The sequence below is a fragment of the Pieris brassicae genome, chromosome Z (assembly GCF_905147105.1).
Source record: "Pieris brassicae chromosome Z, ilPieBrab1.1, whole genome shotgun sequence".
NCBI lineage: Eukaryota > Metazoa > Arthropoda > Insecta > Lepidoptera > Pieridae > Pieris > Pieris brassicae.
In genome coordinates this window covers 2,049,092-2,073,977 of record NC_059680.1, presented here as the reverse complement: position 1 = coordinate 2,073,977, position 24,886 = coordinate 2,049,092, and the positions used below count along the sequence as shown (strand labels likewise).

Below are 24,886 nucleotides of genomic sequence, written 5' to 3'. Positions count from 1 at the left end.
AATAGATTCCAAAAATAATATATTTTTAGTGAGCGGCGAATCTGGTGCTGGTAAAACAGTATCAGCTAAATACGCGATGCGTTACTTCGCTGCTGTGGGCGGCAACGCCAGCGAAACACAAGTTGAAAGGAAAGTGCTGGCTTCCAGTCCTATAATGGAGGTAAGAATCGTACAGATAGGATTACACAGGTATAAACAAGATATGATACGAAAGGTTGTCACAAAATGGCCAGGAAGTAGATAGGTGAAAATATAATGGGATGTGAAAACCAATCAAATGGACCAAGTGAAAGCCTCATCGTCCTCGAAGCTAAACACTCTCATAAGAGAGGCGCTGGACAGAAACCGGTGGAAACAGATAGTCTCCTCTAAATGCTTCCTTGCTGACCACGACTATGACATGAGCTGCCGATTGAAGAGATAAAACCTATATAAATTTTAATTTTTCATTCTGGAAAATAACATTTCAAAACGCTAGACAAGATGGCGGCGCCTGTGACGCAACATGCTTGTAAATAAACATCAAGTTTTTACGTCATATGTTAATTTCAGGCAATAGGAAATGCGAAAACCACTAGGAATGATAATTCTTCACGTTTCGGAAAATTCATTGAGATCCACTTCGATAGCCAATATAGGATAACTGGGGCAAGTATGAGGACTTATCTGCTGGAGAAGAGTCGTGTCGTGTACCAGAGTGCTGGGGAGAGAAACTACCACATTTTTTACCAACTTTGTGCGGCGGCTGCGCTGGACAAAATGCCGGAGTTACAATTGGGTATGATAATTTAAATATTTTTTATTAGGTATGTCTTATACGTATAAGTGACTTTTTCCTAATTTTTCTTAGGTTCGACTTTAAAAGAATTTTTTAATTAACATTTATTACATGTCATAAAAAAAAAATTTATGACATTAATTCAGTATTCATTCATATTCGAGTTATATTTACAAAGAGAACGATGACGTCATACCTTAAAACTTGCTATGAAAGTATTTCCCCTCGGGCATCTATATATATTCCCGTCTATTGTTAGACTGGTCGAAGATCCACCTCATTGGAGGAGCAGCAGCGCTATTCCCCCACGTCTTTACCGATATGTTTGTTTCAGACCATCAAGACACTTTTCATTACTTGAACCAAGGTGGGAGTCCTGAAATCAATGGAGTTGATGATTATAAAACATTTAGGGAGACGAAAAATGCGCTGACGACTTTAGGTATGTTTATTTTAACTATACAAAAATATTGCCGTACCAAGAGCGTACCAATTTTTAAAAGGCCATCTGATATTTAGAGTGTCCATTGAGGGAATCACTTACCAGCAGGTGAGCTTCCTGCCCGGTTACCCCCTGTAACATTAAAAAAAACCATAAACATATATTGTAGATAGTTTTGTGATCCTTCGATCCGGAACACTTTAAAAGGTTGTCTACGAAATTAAAATAAAGCTGTAATAATATTATACAATAATATTCAGAAATCAATTACTTCTAGGTGTGACAGAGTCGGAACAAAAGAACATGTTCACAGTGTTGGCGGCCATTTTGCATTTGGGTAATGTGGGTTTGACCTCTAACCCTGAAACAACACAGGACAATCAAGATGGAGCGTATATACATGTATGTCTTTTCTTTTAAAAAACTACCGCAAAGATTTTTATACAGTTTATACCAATAAATTGAGTAATTCCTAAGGAAGGTTTGAGGATATTATTAATTATGGTTTTATCTAAATTTACTAATATATGAAGAGAAAAGTCTATACAAATAATTACTTTTGATTATTTAAAATTTCAACAACTGTTATCGCTTCTATAGACAAGATGGCGTCGCGTATGACGTAGAATCCTTGTAAACATGTGCGTGTCATTATTAAAGCTTTATTAATCCAATTATTTTGTTTACATAAGTTTTACTATTGGTATTTGTACGGCTCCTTTAGGGAAAAAGCCTCCTCCATATTTTTGCATTTCCCTTTGTCTTGAGCAACCTTCATCCAATTTTCGCTAGCTACTTTTATTACGTCATGTTCTTTTTGTCGTCCTACACATCTCTTTCCAGTAGCTCCCGTCTATTTTGCGTGTTGTTTCATGTGACAAATCTTTGTTCTTTTAATTTATTTTATTATTATTAATAAAATATCATGTGGAACATGGCGTAATGGTTGCAGTTCCTTACAAACTTTGTGTAAAACGAAACTTGACGATTAAAAAGAGTGGCGGAGAGTTCTTCTCTTACGTTCTATCCTTGATTTGAGAACTGGCAGTAAATGTAAATTTAGAAGTATTTCATATACAATTCTTTTTTTGACGGTCATAAGTGTACATTGTGTTACCTTTATGGATAAATCATTTTGATTGATTGATTTTGTTGTTTTAAATGTCCTTTTAATCTGCGCTATGTATGAGTATTTCAGCCTTCGAGCGCGTTTCCTGTGTTCATTGGGTATTAATTTTTAAATAAAATCCACAAACTGTTTAGGTTCTACAATCAATGAAAATTGTTTACTGGTTTAGACGAACATACTAAAATTTATCAAATTTCCAGCCAAACGATAAACACCTGTCAATAGTGTGTACCTTACTCGGGGTGTCGAAGCCCACACTTTCCCGTTGGCTCACCCACCGTCGCATTGCGTCCGCGCACGAGGTGATCGAGTCGCAAATGGACGTGCAAAGGGCCGTGTTCGCGAAGGATGCGCTCGCGAAGCGAATGTACGGTGAATTGTTCTCTTGGCTGGTCCAGGCCGTCAATAGAGCGCTGGATACTGGAAACGCCAAAAAACACTTTATTGGTAAGTTTTAAAGTTAAAAATTTAATAAAATAAAAAAAATCAATGGCGCTACAGCCTTTTTAGGTCTTGGCCTCAGATTTCTATATCTGTTCCATGATCATTCGTTAATAGTATTGTCTTTTGTTACAATAGATTTTACACATTAAGAAAAACACTGTTTAAACGGATTAAAGCTATTTATTATTTTTAAAACTTATAGTTATTTACATAATTCTAAATTTTAAATTTTTTCCGACATTTCGCGTACCTTTCAGCGTGCGTGGTCACGGTGACTGAAGACGAAAGGTGTTAAATGTCAAAAGTATCACAGCTGCAGAGAAAGTTGTTTTATCTGTATTTATTGCTCCGAAGTTGGTATCTTTTAGTCGATCATTTGTTAAACTAATGGGCAAATACGCACGCCGTCGAATTTCCTCACGATGTTTTCCTTCACCGTTCGAGCTAATGTTAAATGCGCAAATAGAAAGAAAATCCATTGGTGCACAGCCGAGGATGGAACCTACGACCTCAGGGATGAGAGTCGCACGCTGAAGCCAACACTGCTCATCTCTTATATTATGAAACCCAAATCTTAAAAAGTTGGAGTGTAATTTTTTTTAATTAATTACAGGTGTTCTGGATATTTATGGCTTTGAAACCTTCGAGATTAATTCCTTCGAACAGTTTTGTATTAATTACGCGAATGAAAAGTTGCAACAGCAGTTCAATTCCCATGTTTTCAAGTTGGAGCAGGACGAATATATTAAGGTAAGCTATTTGTAATAGTGAGCCAAGGTATGCTTAGGTTTTGATGCCTGCCTGATGAGGAGCGGCATACAAGGCAATTAGATGGTGAGGTCGGGTGGTTTTCATACCTGGATCATATTCCACTAGGAGGTGCTGGGAAAGGCCAAAGTACCCACGAGTATGGTCAATGTAAGGGACATAGTTGAGATCTGTGCTCTCTATACCTATATATCTCTATAAGTGAGATATATATTAATTTTAGATTAAATTCGTTGTAATATAATACATTTATCTAATAACAATTATGTAATTTAATACATTTTTTTTTCTTTACTCACAGTGTTTGCCTGGAAGAGATCGCTCGAAAGCGATAAGGCCGCCAGTTACCCTCCTTTTGATTTAATTATGTTAATTTTTTTATATTGTAATGTAACGAAGTGTTAATAAATAAATAAAAAATAAAATTTTACACACAGTGTCAGAACAGTGACGCTACTGTATTATGAATGACATGACATTTCCACCAAACCCTCACCTGGAGTATTTTAAACACCAAATTTTATATTACAGGAAGAAATTTCATGGAAAATGATAGATTTCTACGACAATCAGCCCTGTATCGACCTGATCGAGGACCGTTTGGGCGTTCTAGCGCTTTTGGATGAAGAGTGTCGAGTGCCTCAAGGTTCAGGTAAATGGTGTTCAAATTCAAAATCTAATATATTTAACTGGCTAAAACACGCAAGAACGCTCATGTGTTGCCGGCCTTTTAGTAAAGCTTACTTATTCACTAAAATACATATCCTTTTGGTACTATGCCAATACGATAATGTCGAAGCATATAATATTAAATACATAAGATACACAATATCGCTACTGAGAACCTTCCGAACATATGAAGATATAGTGTCGGAGATAGCATTTTGAAGCAACGTCTTTGTTGACGGGGATCTGTGCAACAGATTCTGGCCGTTGGCATCACAACCTTCGCCTACGTCGTCGCACGCATCATAAAACGTGGGTTGCTCGCCACCTTAACACTTAAGTATATACTCAGAGGCCAACTGTTGTCTCGTTTCTAATTTATTATATCCTAAGACATTAAGGAATACTAGGAATAGATCTTATTCAGTCTCTAATTAAGGAATCATGTAATCTTTTGTATGCGCTTTAACATAAGAAATTTCATTCAAATTTCATCAGCGGAGATTCATGCGGAGCCCAAACAAACGACTTTGACTTCATGTCCTATACCCCTAGATGGGGCGCTGTCGGTCTTGAGCCTCTAATATCACCTCGTTCGAAGTCATTCCGGCTCTCTTGGGCTCATCTGCAACTGTACGAGAGGTTTGCTTGGGACTTTCCGCTTTCCTTGCGGGTTCTAATCAAGCACCTGCTTTGGAATATCTTCAAACAGACCAGTATCTCGTCAACATTCTAACCAAAGCGTTGTACAAGGTTACGTCTTAATGTTAGTAAATTGCCCTTCGAAACACAAATCCCATTCTTTCGTGTCCATTAATTATGTGATCCCGAAAACTAAGTTGGACTTTTACTCGTACTCCAGGGTACTAGTCTTCCCGGGGAAACCTACTATTGTTTTAAATAGACTCCTCCCTTAATGTCTGCCAGCGTACCCACTAAAATGGATGTCCTTAACTACCCATTTGGGCGCTAGTATTATCATTACCTTGGATTGCATTATAAAAGTTTTCCTATCCATGACATTTTGCAAATTCATCTGGGATTATGTAGGAATTACCATAGTGTAAAGGTGTGAAGATCAATTCCTATATGCTGCGGTAACTATTGAGAATAGAGCAATGTTCTAGTTTTATAAAAGATATCAATATTAATAAAAAAGTCTTGCATTTAAAAGTCCATGTAAAGAAAACTTTAGGCTTTAGATCATCGTGCTGCCGAATGAGGGTGGAACTGCAGAGCACAATCTTTTATTGTATAGATATTATATAAAAATATGAAGCAAGCACATTTAAATTATTGTAAAAATTCTATCTAAAAAGAACTTTCAAGCAATTATCAGTTTTTTTTTTCGATTTTCCAGATATGGGCTTCGTCAGTAAATTACACGACAAATGTTCGAAGTACCCGCATTTTATGAAACCGAGATTTGGTGCCGCTGGTATGTATCTTGTTTATAAAAATATATATTTATACATACTAATAGATAGGTAAAATAATATGTATTTTTGATGGTAATTCACCAAAAAAATTAGTATATTTTATTCCCCTCGATTTTTCTAGGATGCCATCATTCGATCCTTATCTGGTGGTACGATCCTTGGAATTTCTCCTTTATAACAAAAACGCGTATTTTTTAATCTATATTTGAAGTTTCCATTGTATTATATCACGCCGGAAATAAGTTTTACGTAAAAAACTGGAGAATTTTAAGGATTTCCTCTCAATGTTGTCATGCAAGGTTCAATTCTGCATCCGAATTCATTACTCTTAACTTAACTCCTCTATTATATATTCCAGCGTTTATAATAAAACACTTCGCTGATAACGTAGAGTACCAATGCGGTGGGTTTCTAGAGAAGAATAGGGACACAGTATTAGAGGAACAGTTGGAATGTATAAAATCAGCGACAAATTGTCGTCTTATCAGTACCATATTCGCTGAGAACCAAACTGACCATTCTGCGACATTGCCTCCGCCTTCTAGAAGACGCACTACGCCTTCTTTGCCTATGGGTAGTCTAACTGTGAGTATATTTTGAGGATAGTTTTAATTTTTACAGTTTACTTTGAGTGGGTAGTCTTAAATTTTTGAAGTTCACTAAGGTGTTAGTTTGAATTTTTAAAGTTTACTGAAATGTTAAAATGAAACAGCGTTAGAATTAATATTGAATTATACAAAACTGGATAGGTATCTGGTCCCTCCATACCGCCCATAGACAGTACCAAAAGGCAAATTCAGGCCTTTTAAGAATCGGTACGATCTATGAAGGACTAAACGGTTTGGTTAAAACAGTTGCTACTTTTAAAACAGGTCACGTAACCAAGCAAATGTCATTCCCATGGACAATTGGTAATGTAAACAGATCAAGAAAAGAATACCGAACATTGTTCGTTCTCTTTCTCGTCGCTTGATATCTGTTTAAAATCCTTACGGGTAGGAATGCAGATGTATTGGAGAGGTTCTGCGAACTAGTTCACAGCAGGCATGGATAACTGCTGGCTGTTCAGCGAGCACTAACTTGCCCAGAGATGCGCCACTTAAAGGTGCAATTATCTTCTATAGAATCAGTGTTAAGTTCCTGCAACGGTAGATGTTAAATTATATATTATATAAATAAAATAAAGATTATTGTTGACGGACTGGTACGGGAGTATATCACATCCGCCGAACTTTTTAGCGCAAGATATCTGGCAATTTAAGTTGTTAACAACATTTAGCAATAAAATAGTACCAGAAGAAGAAAAAGAAAACTATTGTAACAAGGATCTAGGTTTCTAACGACAGATCTAGTCATAGTGCCAAAAGTTACATGTCCGCTTGAGGAGTTCTGAAAAATCACTTGAAACGTCGAGTCTTGAAATAATATAATAAGGTTTTTAATATTTGAATTCTTTCAGCAACCACCCCGCCGTGCCTCCAGTCAAAAGCAAACTGTAGGTGCCCAGTTTAGGCTGTCCTTGTCGGCGTTGATGGCAACATTATCGGCCACAACCCCCCATTACGTTCGTTGTATCAAACCGAATGACACAAAACAGGCGTTCCAATTCGACGCCGCGAGAGCTGTCAATCAGTTACGGTCAGTTCTTGTTGATTCTGTTTATCATAAATAAAGGTTCGATTCACGGCACCAATCAACTTTCGATGTGACAACACTCGTTCGTACGCTGCATGAAGACATTGTGTCAGTAGAGTTTTAAGACCAACGAGTCAGGCACAGAAGGCCTTATTATATTGATGTTTTCTATAAAACTGTATTATTATATATTATTTCATATTATCTTTCTTGTGATTTTTTTTTAAAAGAAAACACGAAAGGCAAACTCCATTGCGTAAAATGGATTCACAATAGAAAAGTTATTCCCGCCTAAATTGACAGAAGTGTCAAACGTGAACCATTTAATAGACTTTAATTTAAGTTATATTTGCCTATTTTTGTGTCGGATATGTTGATCGCACTTATCTTTATTATGTTTAATTGATCCAAAGCATCAAATACCGTATTCGAATCTAATTAAAAAATGATATTTAGTGAAAAAAAAAAGGTTACATATTATTTGTTGTATTTTTTTTAATTTTGTATTTTGTGTGTGCTTTACAGAGCTTGTGGTGTTTTGGAAACTATTCGTATATCAGCAGCTGGTTTCCCATCAAGGTGGCTGTATCAAGATTTCTTCTACAGGTAATGTATTATTTACGATTAAACTCTTATTGAGACGGTTTCCACGTAGTAGCGATGATGTCTATAGATTCTGTCTCATTCACTTATATCTGAGAATTAAAAAAGAAATCCCGTCTCACATACCTAAACATTCCTCTTGAATCATTCTAGATATTGATGAAACGTAAAAATTTCAGTCCAGTAGTTTTAAGGTTTTTTTCGTGCTTAAAAGATTATTCATGGCTGCATCATGATCACAGCCCACACTCCCTGACTTAACACCTTTTTGTATATTATGCTTTCCATTTTTGGCTATAAGTATAATTTTGTTACGAAATTAATAAATAAATATATGTCGCTGACTTGTTGGCATAATCAAGCTCTACATTTTCTCCTTCATATATCTCTCGTTGAAGCAGTATTTGAAAGTCTGTTTATATGTCGAGTTTAAAATCGGTTCAGTAGATACAAAGATTACCTATAATCTCACAATTTTTACTTCTATTTAATATTAGTAGACTTATAGGATTCCTACGAAATCTTTTTTTCGACTATTCTAGCAAACTTAAAAAAAATTGATTATATCATAACATAATGAAGGACATCTGTACGGCATATTTCAAATAGTTTTTTTTATCAACATATAAATAAAAACAATATTACACCATATTTTGAATTGACTCACGTGCCCTAAACGTTGTCATACATATAGCGGGCAAGCAATGTATAGACGAGGCTACCTACAGGGGGTTTCAACGCTAATTTTCAGACAGAACTTATGGCTTAAATATCTGTTTTATTAGCTACACTAATATTATAACGAGGAAATATTCATCACATTGAATATTCTCCAAAGCTGGTCTGATGAAGTCTTTCATCAGAAGAATCTTAAATCAAAATAGAGCAATGTTCTACAAAGACCAGGACTAGACGGACATGAGCTTTGGAATATTATCATAAAGTTATGAGCAGGGAAGCCATGTAACCCAAGGTGTGGAGACCGGTAAAGATTCCTACATGCTGCGGAAAGTATTGGCAATAGAGCAATGTTCTACAGTTTTATAGAAGACATCAATATCTACAAAGTCCCAGATTATGTCTATAATAAAATCCAGCCGTACAAAGCCTGTTATCGTCATCATCATCAATAGCCCTTTGTGGGTCTTAATCTCCTCAAGTATATTTCCCCATCGCAATCTATTTAGTTCTTCTTGCGTCCAATATCGAACCCATATGGTTCCGAGTACTTTGACAACTCCATCCCACGAATGCCTCGGTCTACCGGGTTTTCTTTTGCCACCAGCCGAAGCTAGAGCTGGTTACATATGTATATTTTTTCCAGATATCGCCTTCTTTGCCGCTCGAAAGAGATAGATAGATCGGATATTAAAAAAACCTGTTCCCGTATCTTACAGAGATATGTTAAAGAGCTGGACAAATACCAGTTCGGTGCTACCAAGATATTCTTCAGGGCTGGTCAGGTAATTTATTTTCTGATAGAATTTTTTAAATAAGAAATTTCTACCATACCAAAATGCATTAAAAATAATGTTTTTTTTTTATATAAAACAATAAATTAAATATATCAATATACCTTAGAAGAAAAGAACGTACGTTCTCAAAAGGCCATTCATGGGTGGTATCACTAAACATCAGGTGAGCCTCCTGCCCGATTGCCTCCAGTTATATTAAATAAAACAGTTTGAATTACATCAAATTCAGTTCATTAGGTGAGGTATTCCACGCCTTTCTGCAATTGGTAAATGTTGACAGTTTATTTAGTCAGCCAAGAGCAGTGTTGGCCTAGTCCTAGCGCATTTAACGCTGACTGGGTGCCAAGGAAAACATCGTGAGGAAACCGTCTTGCTTTAGACCCAACGTGACGGTGTGTCACAGGAGGCTGATCACTGATTTCCAAAATGGAAGACGCTCCCTTATTCGGGATTTTATGATAAAAATAATGATATAACATTCAACATATTGTGTAAATAGAGAAAAAAATATACAGAATGTGTCATAAGTGGTTGTGAAAACCAGGAAATTTAAAATAAATTCTGCAATTAAAAAGTAAATATATTTATGATCTTAATTACATCAATCCGTAATTTTTTTATTTATTAAGTTGGGATTTCATCTCCCAATCATCCAGCCAGCTTGACGTAATCTAAATAACCATACCATTTCTAGGTGGCATATCTAGAAAAAGTACGTGCGGACCTCCAACGGGCGTACTGTGTTCGCGTACAATCTTGCGTACGCGGTTTCTTGGCTCGTAGGAGATATATGCGGGTCATGAAGGCCATAAGGGGCATACAGGCATATGCTAGGGGGCATATCGCTAGAACGTAAGTTTTTATATTTATTTCAAATATCAAGGATGCGCGTGCGACTCTCGTCCCTTCGGCTTTTGCTATTAACACTCGCTCGTACGAAGGATATTTTCCTTTGTGAGGAATTAGAGCCAATCAGGCAAAGGCTGATCACCTACTTGCCTCATGAAACAGATACATGTCCAGTTTATATTTCCACCGGTGTAAACTTATATTTTTCTGATCAATTCAATATCGGACGTCGAGGCATACGAAACTCTACCCGTATCAACTCGACGTCCGTCGTTCCACAACTGAACCTTAAAGGCATTTTCTACAGCCCACCACTACCACCAAGTATTTCCGAATCAAGTTGACTTAGGGTCCTTCAATTAAAGAGCGTACCAATTCTCAAAAGATGCTATCCGAGTCCTCTAGCATTTAATATCCATTGGCGGGTAGGTATTTCCGAACTAATTCGACTTTGAGCCCTTCAAAGAGCGTATCAATTCTTAAAAGATGCTATCCTGGCATTGTCGATGTATCACTTATCATCAGGTAAGCCTCCTGCCCGTGTGCCCCTGTTCTATAAAAAAAAATAACCTGGAGTTCTACTTCTCTGAATTGCCTTGTATACACTTCAGTAAAGCCCAAGAGATCCGCCGTAGACGAGCTGCCATCACAATCCAGAAACATATTCGCGGTTGGCTCTTAAGGAAACGCTATATTAAATTACGAAAACTTGCGATTGGACTCCAAGCCCGCATTAGAGGATATCTAGCGAGAAGGAATTACAAGGAGAAGAGGTTCCTACAAGCGGTGAGTATGATAGGATTGTAAAGGGTGTTTTAAATATTTACACCTGTATTATTCTCAGACTAGAGGAGTATTTCCCTGTTTTGTGATATGCCTCACCTTAGTTAATTGATTAAGAAACTCAATTGATAGGTTTTGCGAAGGTATTTCAAAACATATAATGAAAAAATGCAATTCAAATACCAATTTTAATAAAATTTCGAATAGCCTTTACAATGACCAATGGGGCGTGGGCAATACTTTGGGAGACACTGGGTTAGAGCCTAGCCAGATACAGGCATATTTCAACATTTACAGCTGCATTCGTACAATATATATATAATTTATGATGAAATGCATAAAATGTAGAATCATGAAAGGAAAAATTGTTACCATATTGGGGTGTGCTGTGCGATGATGTGAAAGTGAGTGTATGTGGATACTCCACACACACACACACACACATAGAGTAAAAATTACTCAAATTCGTACATTTCGATCAAAAACAAAAGGAGATAATTATTTTCATATCGTGATGAGGGTAGATGAATATTTTTCATATTTCAGACTATCACAATACAACGCTACGCGCGTGGGTACCTGGCTCGTAAGAGAGTCCGTCATATGAGGAGACAGATTGTCGTCGCTCAGGCTGCTGTAAGTATATTTTAACTCGAATTTGTCATTAGTTTTTCCCTTTCTTTCAAAAAACCTCACTCGAGTTCTAGTTATAGCATTGACCGATTTTTTGAGTTTTTCGTTCATGATTCATGTAAATAGATACAAGTTCTTTAGGAAATTAGTTGAAAATTTGTTTAAAAAAATATAATAATAAGAGTAGTGTTGACCTAGTGGCTTCAGTGCCTCTCGGGGGTCGTAGAACCCCGCACACCAATGGACTGTCTAACACATTTAATACTTGAATGTGTCAATCAAAAATGAGGAAACCGGCTTGACTTAGGTCTACCAACACGACGGCGTGTCACAGGCACATACTTAGATTGTCACATCATGAAACAGATACAGAAATCTGAGGCCCAGACCTAAACAGGTTGTAGCGCCACTGATTTATTATGTATAAATTACTGACGATGACGTCCTGTATTCGTAAATACAATAACCACTCGACACAAAATTTCATTAAAATCGGCTTAGTATTAAAAGTCTGTTCTTTTTATAATTTTACACAAAATCTACATCAAAAAGAGAAGAACAGGGGCAAATGGGCAGGAGGCTCACCTGATAAGTGATACCGCCCACGGACACACACTGCCAGAGTGCTCGCGAGTGCGTTACCGGGCTTTTAAGAACCTTTACACTCTATAAAGAACCCTATTGTTTGTTCTTTTAGATCCGTCGATTCCTAGCCCGTAGACAATATAAGCGTCTTCGCATCGAAGCAAGGTCTATAGATCATGTCAAGACGTTGAACAAAGGTTTGGAGAATAAGATTATTTCGCTGCAGCAGAAGTTGGAACATTATCAGAATAAATCTAAAGTGATTGAGCCGTTGCAGGCTACGATTGTGGAGTTAAGGTATGTTATTTTCTAGTGGAGGTGTTCGTGGCTGCTGATTGGTGCTTTGACCAAACCCTTGCGTGCCCAAAGACCTGCGGCCGAAGGACTTGATTAGTCGAAGGACCATTTTTGCTTTGCCTATTTTAAACAATATAGACAATTCAGAGTAATTTTTTTCTTAAGCAAATATGATTTTAAAAACTATTAAAGAATTAAAAAAAAATATTGTTATCTTAGTAAACTGTTTTAAATAATATTAAAATAAAACTTTTTAGATTTTAAATAATATTTTTCCTTATTCCTAATAAAATATTTTATTGTTATTACCATTAAACACATTTATCCATTTAGGACCAAATTGGATCATTTAAAAACAATAGAAATCGAGACAAAAACTCTAAAAGTGGATATTCAAGATAAGGACAACTTCCTAACATTCCTGAGAGAGGAGCTGGCGAAAGAGAAGGAGAGCAACAAGAAACTAGCAGAGGAGAAGAGGCAGATCGAGTTGCGGTATAAGAGGGAGAAGGAAGAGATGGAGATGGAGAGCGAGAAGTTGGCTAATGAGTTACGAAGCTCCAAGGAACATTTTGAAATGCTTATTGAGGGTGAGTACTTACTTTGAATAGCTGGTGTGCAACCCATGTTCACCAAGAACTGAGTTTCTTTGTGCCTAGGGTTTTTACATTTATAGGACGATATCAGGCAGATCGATGGCCGAGTCTAGGCGACTGGGTAGTGTCAAATCACCATGTCATATTTGCTCAAAAGGCTTGGTCTCTCCCGTCGGGCCTGGGTCATAAGAACTCTGGAAATATCCTAATATGTGCGAGCTTGTCGCCGGGACCTCTTGTGCTTTTATCTTTGACATATTTGACAATTTGATGGCAGAGTTATAACACCTACTCAAGGTTTGCGACAGTGAAGGCCAAGATTGTGATGCCAACGGCCAGAATCTGTTGCACAGAGCCCCGTCAACAAAGACGTTGCTTCAAAATGCTATCTCCGACACTATATCTTCATATGTTCGGAAGGTTCTCAGTAGCGATATTGTGTATCTTATGTATTTAATATTATAAGCTTCGACGTCATCGTATTGGCTTAGTTTAGAAAATATCGCCATTCCACATGGACATCGTCATAGCGGGCTCTGGCTGTGTCTGGGTCAAGTCCAAGCATAATAGACACGACATATACTTTATATATATCCCTTTCGTAAATGAACCTATCTACCGTCTTTGGCTATATCTTTAGTATAGTTTTTAATATATTTTTCGTTAGCTACGAAATATTAAATAAAATAAAGTGCATACAACATTGCATTACGCTCTGAGATTTAAGATTCTTGTTAGTTTGTGTGCGTTTAATTTGTGACTGCCTTGTGTATTTATTTATCAAGGCCACACAACAGTATACGCATACACTGTCGTCCATCTTTTCAAAAGATACACACTTAAAATTTTATATAGAAATAATTTCATGGACCTTTTATAGGCTTAATCTAACTGGCTGCATCTCTATCTTGAGCATTTTGCTCTCAATCCCACCAACTTCTTTAAACTCGTGAGCCCTCTGTGCATGTACACATCTCTTTCTTTTTCCCTTTCACCCTGTTGGTCCATATGACTTTGTTCATCGACTCTCATCCCTGAGGTCGCACAATCCCGGCTGAGCACCATTGCACTTTTGGAGCTGATTTAACAATCGCTGGTACAAAGGAAAACACCGTGAGGAAACCGGCTTGCCTTAGACTCAACATGACGGCGTGTATCACAGGCAGGTTCCTATATTGAAGAATCCAGAACTTTGAGGCCCAGACCTAAAAAGGTATTCTGCATGATAATACTAATCTTTAATAACTTTATATCACACATTGACAACATTCAAAAGCTAGTAAGCGTAATTGAAAAAAAATTTCATTATTATTATTTTTAATATTAACAACATTTTTGTAGGCGTGTTGGTCGTCATTATATCGACGGATCTTCACGCGTTAATCAATATATTGATAACGGAAAATTCTAAATAAATTAAAATCTTATCATTTGATATCAAATTATCAGTAATAAACAATTGCGTGTACACGTTTGTGAACATTTTATTTGTGATTCGACAAGTTTTATTCAATGTGACATAAATATTTATCGGTAATTATTGCACAGAAACTGTGTTATTTGGTGGAAATTTCCATTTAATTAACCAGGAAACCTTACACACAGGAGGCTCACGTGGTGTTAAGTGATACCGCCAATTGATGCTCTCAGTGGCAGAAGCACGCTCGTTACCAGCCTTTTAAGAATCGGTACGCTCTTTGGAGGCAGCCATATTTTCATTTTTGAAATACCTGTCGCCCATGAACACTGTCAATGCCTGAGGGCTCGCGCCGGCTAAGAATTGGAACGCTCTTTTTTTAGAAAAATCAGCAGAATCACCTTGACGTCACTTCCACAACTGAGCTTTAAATAGGGTCATTGAAAGAGCGAACCCATCCTTAAAAGACCGGCTCGAGCCCTCGCATTGAGAGTATCCATGGTTGCCAGGTATATCCGAAGCAATTCGACTTAGGGTCCTTCAAAGTGCGTACCAATTCTTAAAAGGTTCTTGCAAGCCTTCTGGCATTGGCCATGGGTATCACTTAACATCAGGTGAGCCCGTTTCCCCGCTAACCGACGAACATGGTGATTGTGGATGGAGTGAGGTACGTCAGGACCATAGAACGAGATCCGTGATCTCTGCCTGCCCCTGCGAAGGCGTGAATGTGAAAATGAATAAAATATGTTTATTTCTGATCATATATTATTTTTCTCTTTTCTCGTTGTCCGGTAAATATCTATAGCTATTTTCAGATCACTCTCTATCCATCTTTCTCTATTCTCTTCTTGTTCATGTATCTATCCTATCTACCCTTCAAAAATGGAGGTGTCATTCAATAGTATATATTATGTGTGTTAGCGGATGACTTTTTTTTAAAGAATCTATTACGATAATTCTTTGTTGTAAATGAGATATCCCAGGATCTGACGATGGTATTCCAGGAAAATCGAGAGGAAACGTCGAATATCTGTGAAGTGATTCGTTCGAACGTCGTTTTTGTTTTTGTTAGAACTTATCTAGCATGCTCTCTTCTCTCTGGTTCTTTCCTGATGTTATTGATATTTGCCGCCATATACTATAGGCTCCTCCTAGCATCATGGGTCATGGGTCCACGTTGTATTACTATTTGACTTTGTTCCCTGGGGCAAGAGATATATATACTGTATATTTTCATGTGTATTTTTTAATATCTGTGAAGCGTTCAACACTTCTCTTTTTTATATATTATGCTATATGTAAATCCAAGGTATGATTATAAATGATGGTGTCCAATGAGGTAATAGACAATCAAGATGCGGGTGTGTACAAATATGATGTGTGGTCTATGGAATTCGAGCAACGGTCACGCTTTTGGAAAGGTTATTAAACACTTTTTTTATTTTGGCAAGTTGGCAACCGATATATATCAGCCAATTAACATAAAACCATAATTAGTTTTATATTAAAACACTCCACGGGAATTACACTGTCTATTGTGGAAACTGTTTTTCGAATTAATCTCATTCAAACAATTTTATTTTATATTCTCAAGAATAATGTATATATTTCAGCCAATTCACATAAAACTATAGTGAGTATAGTAAGTAAATTATAGTAAGTAATAATATAAATATTAAAATTTTCGTGAGGACTTGTATTACCGTTGTACCGTTTAGTAGCTTTTGAGTTGTTTACGTTTTGATATACGAGGCCATCCATTTTATGTGTAAGGTCTATAAATTTAATACCAATGCATGTCTAGTGGCTTCTGCAACTCTCATCCCTGAGGTCGTAGAACCCCGACTATGTGCCAATGGACGTTCACATTTAACACTCGCTCGTACGAAGGAAAACGTAATACTTGTCTCGTGATATGTAGGACCCAGACCTGAAAGGTCTTTTAGTCTGATTCTTGAGAAAGGTTATTGTTAAGTCTCAACAATCTTGCTAAACGTCTGAAGCGTCGAATCTCCTTATAGAACGAGACAAGAGGCATGAAGCGGAGAAGAAGGCGCTTTGTCTGGAGTTGGAGAATGAGAGGCAGAGTCGGCAGAAGTTGCTCTCCTCCCAATATGATCTACAGGAGAAGATAGACTCTATGCAGCGGTAAGTGCCTTTTGATTTGAATTATGAACCAAGCCTTTTATAAGATAAATGTTAATTTTAAAAATTCATCTTATATCTTAAATTTATATGTGTATTCTTGTAATTCTAAATAATAAGAAATATTGGTCTAGTCGCTTAAACGTATGTCTCTCATCCCTGTGCCTCGCGTAAAAAAAATACTAAAGTCGTATTTAAGGCTAAGTATAGTCTTAGTACAGCCAAGATTTCAAAACATAAACGATCATTGAAATTTACATGAAAATTCTGAAATTTGTCAAAAATATTTTTTTCAGAGTACCCTCAAAGGAACATAGGCGATCATTATCCGATGCTAGTATTAATTCACAACAGGAGACGGCCGTTGAAGATGTATGTATTAAATTTGCATACTACCGTCTTTTTTTTATTTCGTTGACGTTAAGCAACGATCGGGGGCGGTACTTTGTTGGATGACGCCTGGGACGTTGTTGTCTCTTAGATTTGCCAAGTTTGTTTATAGACTGAAACTGAGTCGACAATCAGTAAAGGTAAATTAAAAAATAATAGGTACTCCGAACCAATTCAACAAGGCATTGACTGTCCATAGGCGACGAGTATTTCCGATCCAATTTGACTGAGGGAGCTTTAAGAAGAGAGCGTACCAGCTCTTAAAAGACCGCCTACCCACTCGCGAGCCTTCTGGCAATGTGTGCGTGCATGGGCGGCGGTATCACTTAACATCAAATGATCCTCCTACCTGGTTTCCCCTGTTGTATAAAAAATGTATTCTAAATAAATTATTGTAACAGTTATATATATGTATGTATTTGTCAGGACTTCGGTTATGGATCAGTTCGTTCAGTGGAAACCACCAGACCTGCCTTGGAAGCTGTCAATTGGTCAGCTGGGTCGCATAACGGACCGTCACCGGTAAGTTTGATTGTTCATAAAACATTTAACAGACGCAAAAATACGTTTATAAATAGATAAATACTTTTAAAAATAAAGAAACACTTTTCTAAATGGAAAAATACTTGGATAGATTGCAGATGCAGGGCTTGTACTACGAATGCAAAACCGAATCTCTATCTTGCAAAGTGAATTATCAAGGACTGCTAAGCGAGCTGGTGATTTGGAAGACAGACTGATGAGTGAGTACTTAGGTTTTTTTTTTCATTTCAATAAGATTTAAATTGTAATTAAAGAGAATAAATTAATTATAGGGAATTTTAGAAATAATTATTGCTGTGAGTTACGTTCGGTGGCGGTTGTTGGAGAGATGTGCGTATAACTCTTTGTTTGAAGCTAAGTGTCAACTGTCTTCGTTTAAAACTTGAGCTTATAACTAACATAACATTTGTCGTTAAAGTAAAATCAGGGATGCGAAGCTGGATTAATAAAAAACTGTAACTTATTTAAGGGTTATATTACAATTTGTGTGCGCAGGAAAAAGTACAGCGCTCATTTTGGCTTCAACTGTGCAATGATTGCTAAGTTTTGGTTTTTTTAACTAAAATATATATAAATTATGAAGGAAAAAGTAGGATACAGATAGATAGAGCAGTGTTGGCCTAGTGGCTTCAGCGTGCGACTCTAATCCCTGAGGTCGTAGAACCCTGGGACTGTCCCCTAATGGACTTTTAAAGCGCATTTAACACTCGCTCGTAATGGAAAACTTCGTGAGGAAACCGGCCCAATACCCAAGGCGACGGCGTTTGTCAGGTCAGGCTGATCTCCTACTTGGCTATTATTATTGAATTATTATTGAAACTAATATCTGAGCCTCAGACCTTAAAGTGCCACTTGTGTTTCTTTTATTAAAGTATGATGAACTTGAACTTAAAGCTGCCTTCAACCCAATACAGGACATAATCAAGTCATTTAATTTTTTTAGACCGACTCATGCTTCCACCCTCGAATCCAAATAGCGATAGATTCAAAGTGGAAGAGCTGGAAATTGAGAACAAGAAACTTCGAGAACAAATAGACAGACTCCGAGCTGCTGGAGACAGTATTCTGCTGTCCAAGGAAGTTATAGGTGATTATTTATGAGAGTGTTCCGCACAACGCACAACTTTTGTGACTGTAAATCTTCCATGATCAGCTTTACTTGGCATTTTATTTTGCGAACTGTGGAATTGGTGGAGATGACAGGAAGATACGACCTCCAATTAATAATAATAAATCATTTATTTAGTAATTATTATATATCACTTATTAATAAAAAAATATAATTTATAATTCAAACAAAATAATATGAAGGCGAAACGCAGTTCGCGAGGGCAAATATATATAGAAAAAATAAACAAAAATTGTTTAAGTTTGTTCGGAGAGCTGGGAACGCTGACATAGGTATTTTTTTTAGTTAAAAGTGTTCCCAAATCTTGCAATATGCATTAATAATTAATAAACACATTTTTTATTTCATTATTTCGTACACAGGACAAATAGACGCAATGCAACAGGAACTCGATAGACGTCGCGACGAATGTGTTCAACTGAAGAGCGTGTTAACGCATCAGGTGAGTTTCCATTTAAAACCATTAAATTCCATTAAATAGCGTCAAGTTGCGTTAACTGTTACTGACGGATATCAACGAACATTACTTAATAAAACTTTATTTATTAAATAAAAGCTTTTTTTAATAATGGAAGAAAGGACACTGTGATAATAATCAAAACGCGCAAGTGTGTGCCAAAATAATATCTATACTTTTTCAGGAAAGATTTCGTTGTTTATAAATAGGCTCCAAAACTGGTCGGATTTGATAACCATTAAAACCCTAAATCCCTGATAATCATAGACTATACATTAAGATACTCTTACGGTGTGAAGATCAATAAATATTCCTATCTACATATCTATATATGTCTAACAAAATCTTTTTGTTTTTAATAGTCTATTTACCGAAAGCTTTAGGCCGAACATCGTGCTTCCAAAGTAATGCGTGTCTAACAGTTAGTATACAATATAATTATATTTACTGTTATAAAACGTAAGCATAATAGTCCGTTGATCGTTGAACTTTGCTGCATATGACATAATGATTAAACTGCCTCTACCAACATCATATCTCTTCAATCGGCAGTCCACGTCTGAGCGTCGTGGTCAGCAAGGAGGCACCTGGAGTGGACAATCTGTTTCCACCGGTTTCTGTCCAGTGCCTCTTATGACAGTGTATGATGGAAGATGAGTCTTTCACTTGATCGGTCCATCTGATTTCTGAAAGGCCAATAACGGCCGTAATCGTTTCTTTTTGTGTTACCACTATCAGTTTCTCCAACTTCTCATCGCCTCCGTGCATTGGATGGCCGAAATAAGAACCGAATGAGCAACGAGCACCACGCATGGTCGGTTGAGACATATTGTATTAGGGAAAATGTCTAGATATAAAACTCCGGGGTCACCTGGGATGGCAGATACAAATTGTATGCAATCGGATTATAAAGATTGCTTATTTAACAGCACGATTATTTGGGCTGATCCCTCCTGCCTTCATCACCGTACGAACCTTATTCATTCAAAATTTCACCAGCATCACTTTGATGGCTGCAAGTCTTCCTCGGTCCGCTTTTAGACACTTTCCTCTGCGAACTAGCGAACTGTGGATTCAACTCCCGGTGGAGTTTTCCCTGGGAGATACGACCTCCAATTGTTTTAAAAGAGCATACTACTCAAAGGCCTTTGAGGGAGGACCCACTAAAAATGGGTGTCCATGAGCTGCAATGACTTCGGCGTCCCGTAGGCTTGTTCACCGCCCTATACTATGTAAAAAATTTGATTGTATTTGAACTACAAATTATATCTGATGCTGTGATAAGATATCTCAACAAGATTTGTCTGAATTTATCAGTTATTCACAATTTTTTATACAATCCATATCTGCTATAGTTTTATTAAATTTATAACGAGCGTGTTAAATGTGAATAACTTTCATATAAGACCAGTGATTGTTAATTGTTTCGAAGGTTCAACGCATTTTAAGGTAATATTATCTACGGCTTGACACACTCGACTCGGTCGTAACAATGTCGGTCGTTAAGTAATGATTCTAAGTTCGGAAACAATTAAATAATAACAAAGAAATATCAATTATTAACCAAAGAAGAGATAAAAATAATCGGTCAATTAACTCGATGAGAACATTTCCTATTAATTGTAGCATTCCCTGACATAAACAGTAAATTAAATAAAAAAATAACTTAAAAATTATTTTTCTTTAGAGAGGTGAAGTCTAAATTATAAATGATTTTTGAAATATGGCTCACTGTGTCCTTTCTAACATTGATCTGATGTGGAAACCCAAGACTTCCATTGATAAAGGTAATATTGATAACCAATTCGACTTAGGATTCTTCCTGAAAAGTGCTCAATCTTAAACGGCCGTCAACGCACTTGCGAGCTTTCTGTGTGAGTATCCACTGTCGGCGGTATCACTTAACAACAGGTGAGCCTCCTGCCCGTTCGCCTCCACATAAAACAAAGGCTGAGATTCAGAAACGAGACGGTGAAGCGAAGGTGTCTTCAATCAATTTCGCTTATATGTATTTAGAAACAATCCAAGCTAAAAAGCGATGGTAGTGACAAAATATTTCCCCTAGAACTTCACTTTAGAGATAATTTTAAATATGAATTTAAAACACATTCAAGTAGTGTAAAACAGCAGTTTTTTTTTATTTCTAACATACAAATATACAGTATTTACAATATTCTTAACTTACATAATAATAATGGCACTTAAAAATGTAATGTAACAGACTCTTAAATGCTGGCATTTTCTCGCACTGGTCACTGGCAACACCGAGCGCCAACTTAAATTTTTAAACAATGATTATATTTCTTAAGTTTTCTTTATCTAAATTTAGTTTTTCTTATTGTAAAAAGTACCCCATAAAATTCCCCTAAATAAATCTAATGACACCTGGACATGGCCCCTAAATTTGGAAGGAAAATGTCCAAGTTGGCATCACTGATGGACAAATTTCATCTGACAGCTCCATAACAGAATAAACTAAAATATTTCTCGATAAATAAATAAATGTTTAAAATGTTGATGAATTGAAGTTTCTTATATGATTATATTTATATGTAAAAATATAGAACCAGACAAGATTCTGGCTTAGCCCAGACAATATCGTCACTGAATCTCTGCCTCAGTTGTTTCAAATGATTTTTTTATAAGTCTCGGCTTCATATTAAAGTTATATACCTATATTATGTACGGGGTCATATATATTTGTGTTTAAAATATATTTAATTGTGCAGAAACCATGGTTCCAAGCGTTGAAAACTGTTGTAAGTTTTTAAATGTGTCGAGAGCTTTTTTATTTTGCTTAACAGCTTCTTTGACATAAGCGCCACATGGACGTCCATCAAATATTTTATTTATAGAAAGCTGCATTATCAGAGAAAAGCTCGGCAAACTTTTGCCCACTACTTTAAATAAATGAGATCATCACCAAGATGTCATGTTACTGTTAAGGTCTGGGCCTCTTTGAAACTGCTTCAAGTAGGTCAACTTTTCGCGGTACTTAAACTCGTTATTGTGATTGCTGTCGGTATCGCTATTGGAGCAAAAGATTGCTCTGTTTTATAGAGATAGCGATCTTAGCGTTTCTGTATGCAAATTCGATGTTGTTCTTAACATTCATAGCGCGCCGCAAATTGGGGATCGCAGAATAAAATCTCGTTATTAGTGTCGCTGTCGAAATCACTATAACATATCTATATATAAGATATTATAACAATAATTAGTGTAATTGGTTTCTGTTCCGCTGTAGCCTGAGGTACTGAGGCATAATGTGGCTTTCTACTGGTGCAAACACGATTTTCACCTTTTATTAATTTATTTATCTTTTTTTACGCTTTCTTTCGCTGAATTTGCATGGTTTGTATTTATTTTGTAGTTAGTATATTGTTTTACTATAGGCCTACAGCCTAAACCCTAAAACTGTACTCAAAACCCTCAAAGAGAAGGTAGACTTAGCGCAAATGATTTCCGTATTATATAGGCCATAAATACTCCAAATTTATTAATGCCTGTTAGCAATCTTTTTGTGTATAATGGAAAGATTCTGACAACAGCTCATGATTAAAACGTACACGAACAGCTTTATCGAGTCGAAAGTTATAATTGCAAATCTCACAGCAGAATAAACCCAAAATGGATTTTACCACCACCGCTGTGTCACTGTTCTCGTCTGTAATGAATTCTTTGATCCTTTAGTTACACAGCGGTTCGAAGCAACACCAGACTAATAATAATATCCCTTATAAGGTTTTTTGGACTGCCTCCGGATGTATTTTAATGAGCATTTTTTTGCAGACTGTCAATCTGAAGTCACTAGCATCGAACTATGGGTCGGATGTCGACATCATCAATGAAGATGGAGAATTGGCCTCTGCATATGAAGCTCAAAAGGGAATTAATAGGTATTCAAAATTGTTAAAGCCTTAACTGTGGTAAGCCTTCATGCCTCTCACTTGCTCCAGCTGGATTATTTATTACACTGGACTTAGTAAGGAAATGTTTACCAAAAATACCAGGATATCTCAGAAACTCCTGAATGGATTTTAGGTTGTCCCCAAACTTGTTCTCTACTATGAAAATGGAAAAATGTGCAACGTTGACCTTGGCTTCAGCGTGAGGTCGTAATAGAGTCTGCGATCCAATGGATTTTCTAACCCTTCTCGCTTGAAAGGGAAACCTCGTGAGGAATCCGGTATGCCTTAGGCGTGTGCCAGGCTGACCTTCTATTTGCCTATCCAGAGCTCAAACTCAGACTTAGAAATCATATAAAACTTAGCCTTCTACCTCGACGACACCCCCCCCCCCCCATTTATCGAAAGAAGTAACGTTTGCCCCATCCGTTTATTAAATAAGCCTTGTAAAAATAATTGTTCATATATAGGCAATTACAAGAAGAGCTGACAGCCGAGAAGCAGTTCTACGCTGAACACATCTCCCGTGCAAAGATGGAGATAGAGAAACTGCGAGAAGAGAATGAGAAGTATCAGAAGTGAGTACTACACTACCTGTTGACGATTGACAATATTTAACTTCCGCAAACACTTTCCTGGTAAATTGTGGCACTTTATTATCGTCTAACTTATAAAAATTATACGTTAGACGATGGGGTATTGGACAAATTAAAAACCAATTCGTATTTATTAGTGACCTATACAAATTGTTATTTTTAAGAAACTTCCAAAACAAATATCAAGATTTTCACGTCTTTAGCATTATTAAATCACGAAAATATATCAAAAACAGTCTTCGACGATAAAAACTCGTACATTTATTCATTTCCCATATTTCCAGTAACTTAATACTAATACAAAAAACTAATTATTTACTAAAATATATAAATGTAAATTAACTAATGTTAGGTTACATAGCTCGTGGAGCGCCGTTTCGTTATTATTGTCCTGTATTACATATGCAATGGTGGGTGGTATTCGCCACAGGGACCGGCCGGATTGGGGAGCATTTTGTTAACGTGATAATTGTTATTGTTGTATTTTCCTTGTTTTTCGGTATGCTGTGATTTGTTTTCATTTTTAGAAGCTAGATTCTCCAGGTCCTGACGTTGAATTTCCTTACGATCGAAATATATTATAAGTTTGGTTTATTTTCCTCCATTATCAAATAGCTATCATTAAACCTTATGCAATAGAACTAAAATTATATCTCAGACAAAAAAGTAGTGGCCACAGAGTTATTGTAACCTAATATTACTAACCTAACCTATTTTGTCTGATGAGGTCTTGTTTTAGTAGTTATGTCACCACTGCTTCAGTCACGTGACCATTATGTACACCTGCTTTTGATTAGTTCACTCGCCTCACATATTTAAAAGCAGGTCTTATCAAATCTTGGCTAAGACTGAAAACATCGTGAGGAAACCATTTATTAAATGTCCACTGTCAAGGAGAGTACACTGATTATCTAACAATGCACAGCTGCACACTGAAGTATTTCCAAATCAATTCTACATAGGGTCCTTCAAGAAAAGAACGTACCAATTCTGTAAGAGTCCATGGGCAGCGGTTTTACTTAACATCAGGTGAGCCTCTTGCCCGTTTTCTCATATTAAAAAAAACCTAAAACTTTTTATAGGGTATTGTATTGGCAAGCGTCAAGGCTTCATGGTAGAATTTGATCTGTGTGCGCATGAGTGAATCATTATTTACAGTGAAAAGGAGACGGTAGCATCGAA

At 36.7% G+C, this 24,886-nt stretch overlaps 1 protein-coding gene across 4 annotated transcripts in view; it reads left to right on the top strand.

Moving 5' to 3' along the window:
* Positions 1 to 24,886, top strand: part of LOC123718984 (unconventional myosin-Va) — a 51,971-nt gene that overhangs the window by 12,562 nt on the left and 14,523 nt on the right. For 2 of the 4 annotated variants that reach the window (XR_006755083.1, XM_045676016.1), the window contains exons 6-31: positions 30 to 160; positions 553 to 778; positions 1,113 to 1,220; positions 1,498 to 1,622; positions 2,550 to 2,796; positions 3,407 to 3,543; positions 4,093 to 4,213; positions 5,588 to 5,665; positions 6,025 to 6,251; positions 7,126 to 7,304; positions 7,827 to 7,907; positions 9,229 to 9,367; positions 10,074 to 10,231; positions 10,840 to 11,014; positions 11,558 to 11,647; positions 12,342 to 12,526; positions 12,860 to 13,116; positions 16,561 to 16,687; positions 16,981 to 17,056; positions 17,501 to 17,596; positions 17,709 to 17,817; positions 18,561 to 18,704; positions 19,109 to 19,188; positions 21,933 to 21,962; positions 22,993 to 23,099; positions 23,579 to 23,686. Coding sequence is in view for 3 of the 4 variants with exons in the window: in XM_045676016.1 (XP_045531972.1) it covers positions 30 to 160; positions 553 to 778; positions 1,113 to 1,220; positions 1,498 to 1,622; positions 2,550 to 2,796; positions 3,407 to 3,543; positions 4,093 to 4,213; positions 5,588 to 5,665; positions 6,025 to 6,251; positions 7,126 to 7,304; positions 7,827 to 7,907; positions 9,229 to 9,367; positions 10,074 to 10,231; positions 10,840 to 11,014; positions 11,558 to 11,647; positions 12,342 to 12,526; positions 12,860 to 13,116; positions 16,561 to 16,687; positions 16,981 to 17,056; positions 17,501 to 17,596; positions 17,709 to 17,817; positions 18,561 to 18,704; positions 19,109 to 19,188; positions 21,933 to 21,962; positions 22,993 to 23,099; positions 23,579 to 23,686 (3,541 nt within the window). In the remaining variant the exon portion in view is untranslated. The remainder of the gene's footprint in view (positions 1 to 29; positions 161 to 552; positions 779 to 1,112; positions 1,221 to 1,497; positions 1,623 to 2,549; positions 2,797 to 3,406; positions 3,544 to 4,092; positions 4,214 to 5,587; positions 5,666 to 6,024; positions 6,252 to 7,125; positions 7,305 to 7,826; positions 7,908 to 9,228; positions 9,368 to 10,073; positions 10,232 to 10,839; positions 11,015 to 11,557; positions 11,648 to 12,341; positions 12,527 to 12,859; positions 13,117 to 16,560; positions 16,688 to 16,980; positions 17,057 to 17,500; positions 17,597 to 17,708; positions 17,818 to 18,560; positions 18,705 to 19,108; positions 19,189 to 21,932; positions 21,963 to 22,992; positions 23,100 to 23,578; positions 23,687 to 24,886) is intronic. The other 2 variants (XM_045676018.1, XM_045676017.1) reach the window with 2 other exon arrangements.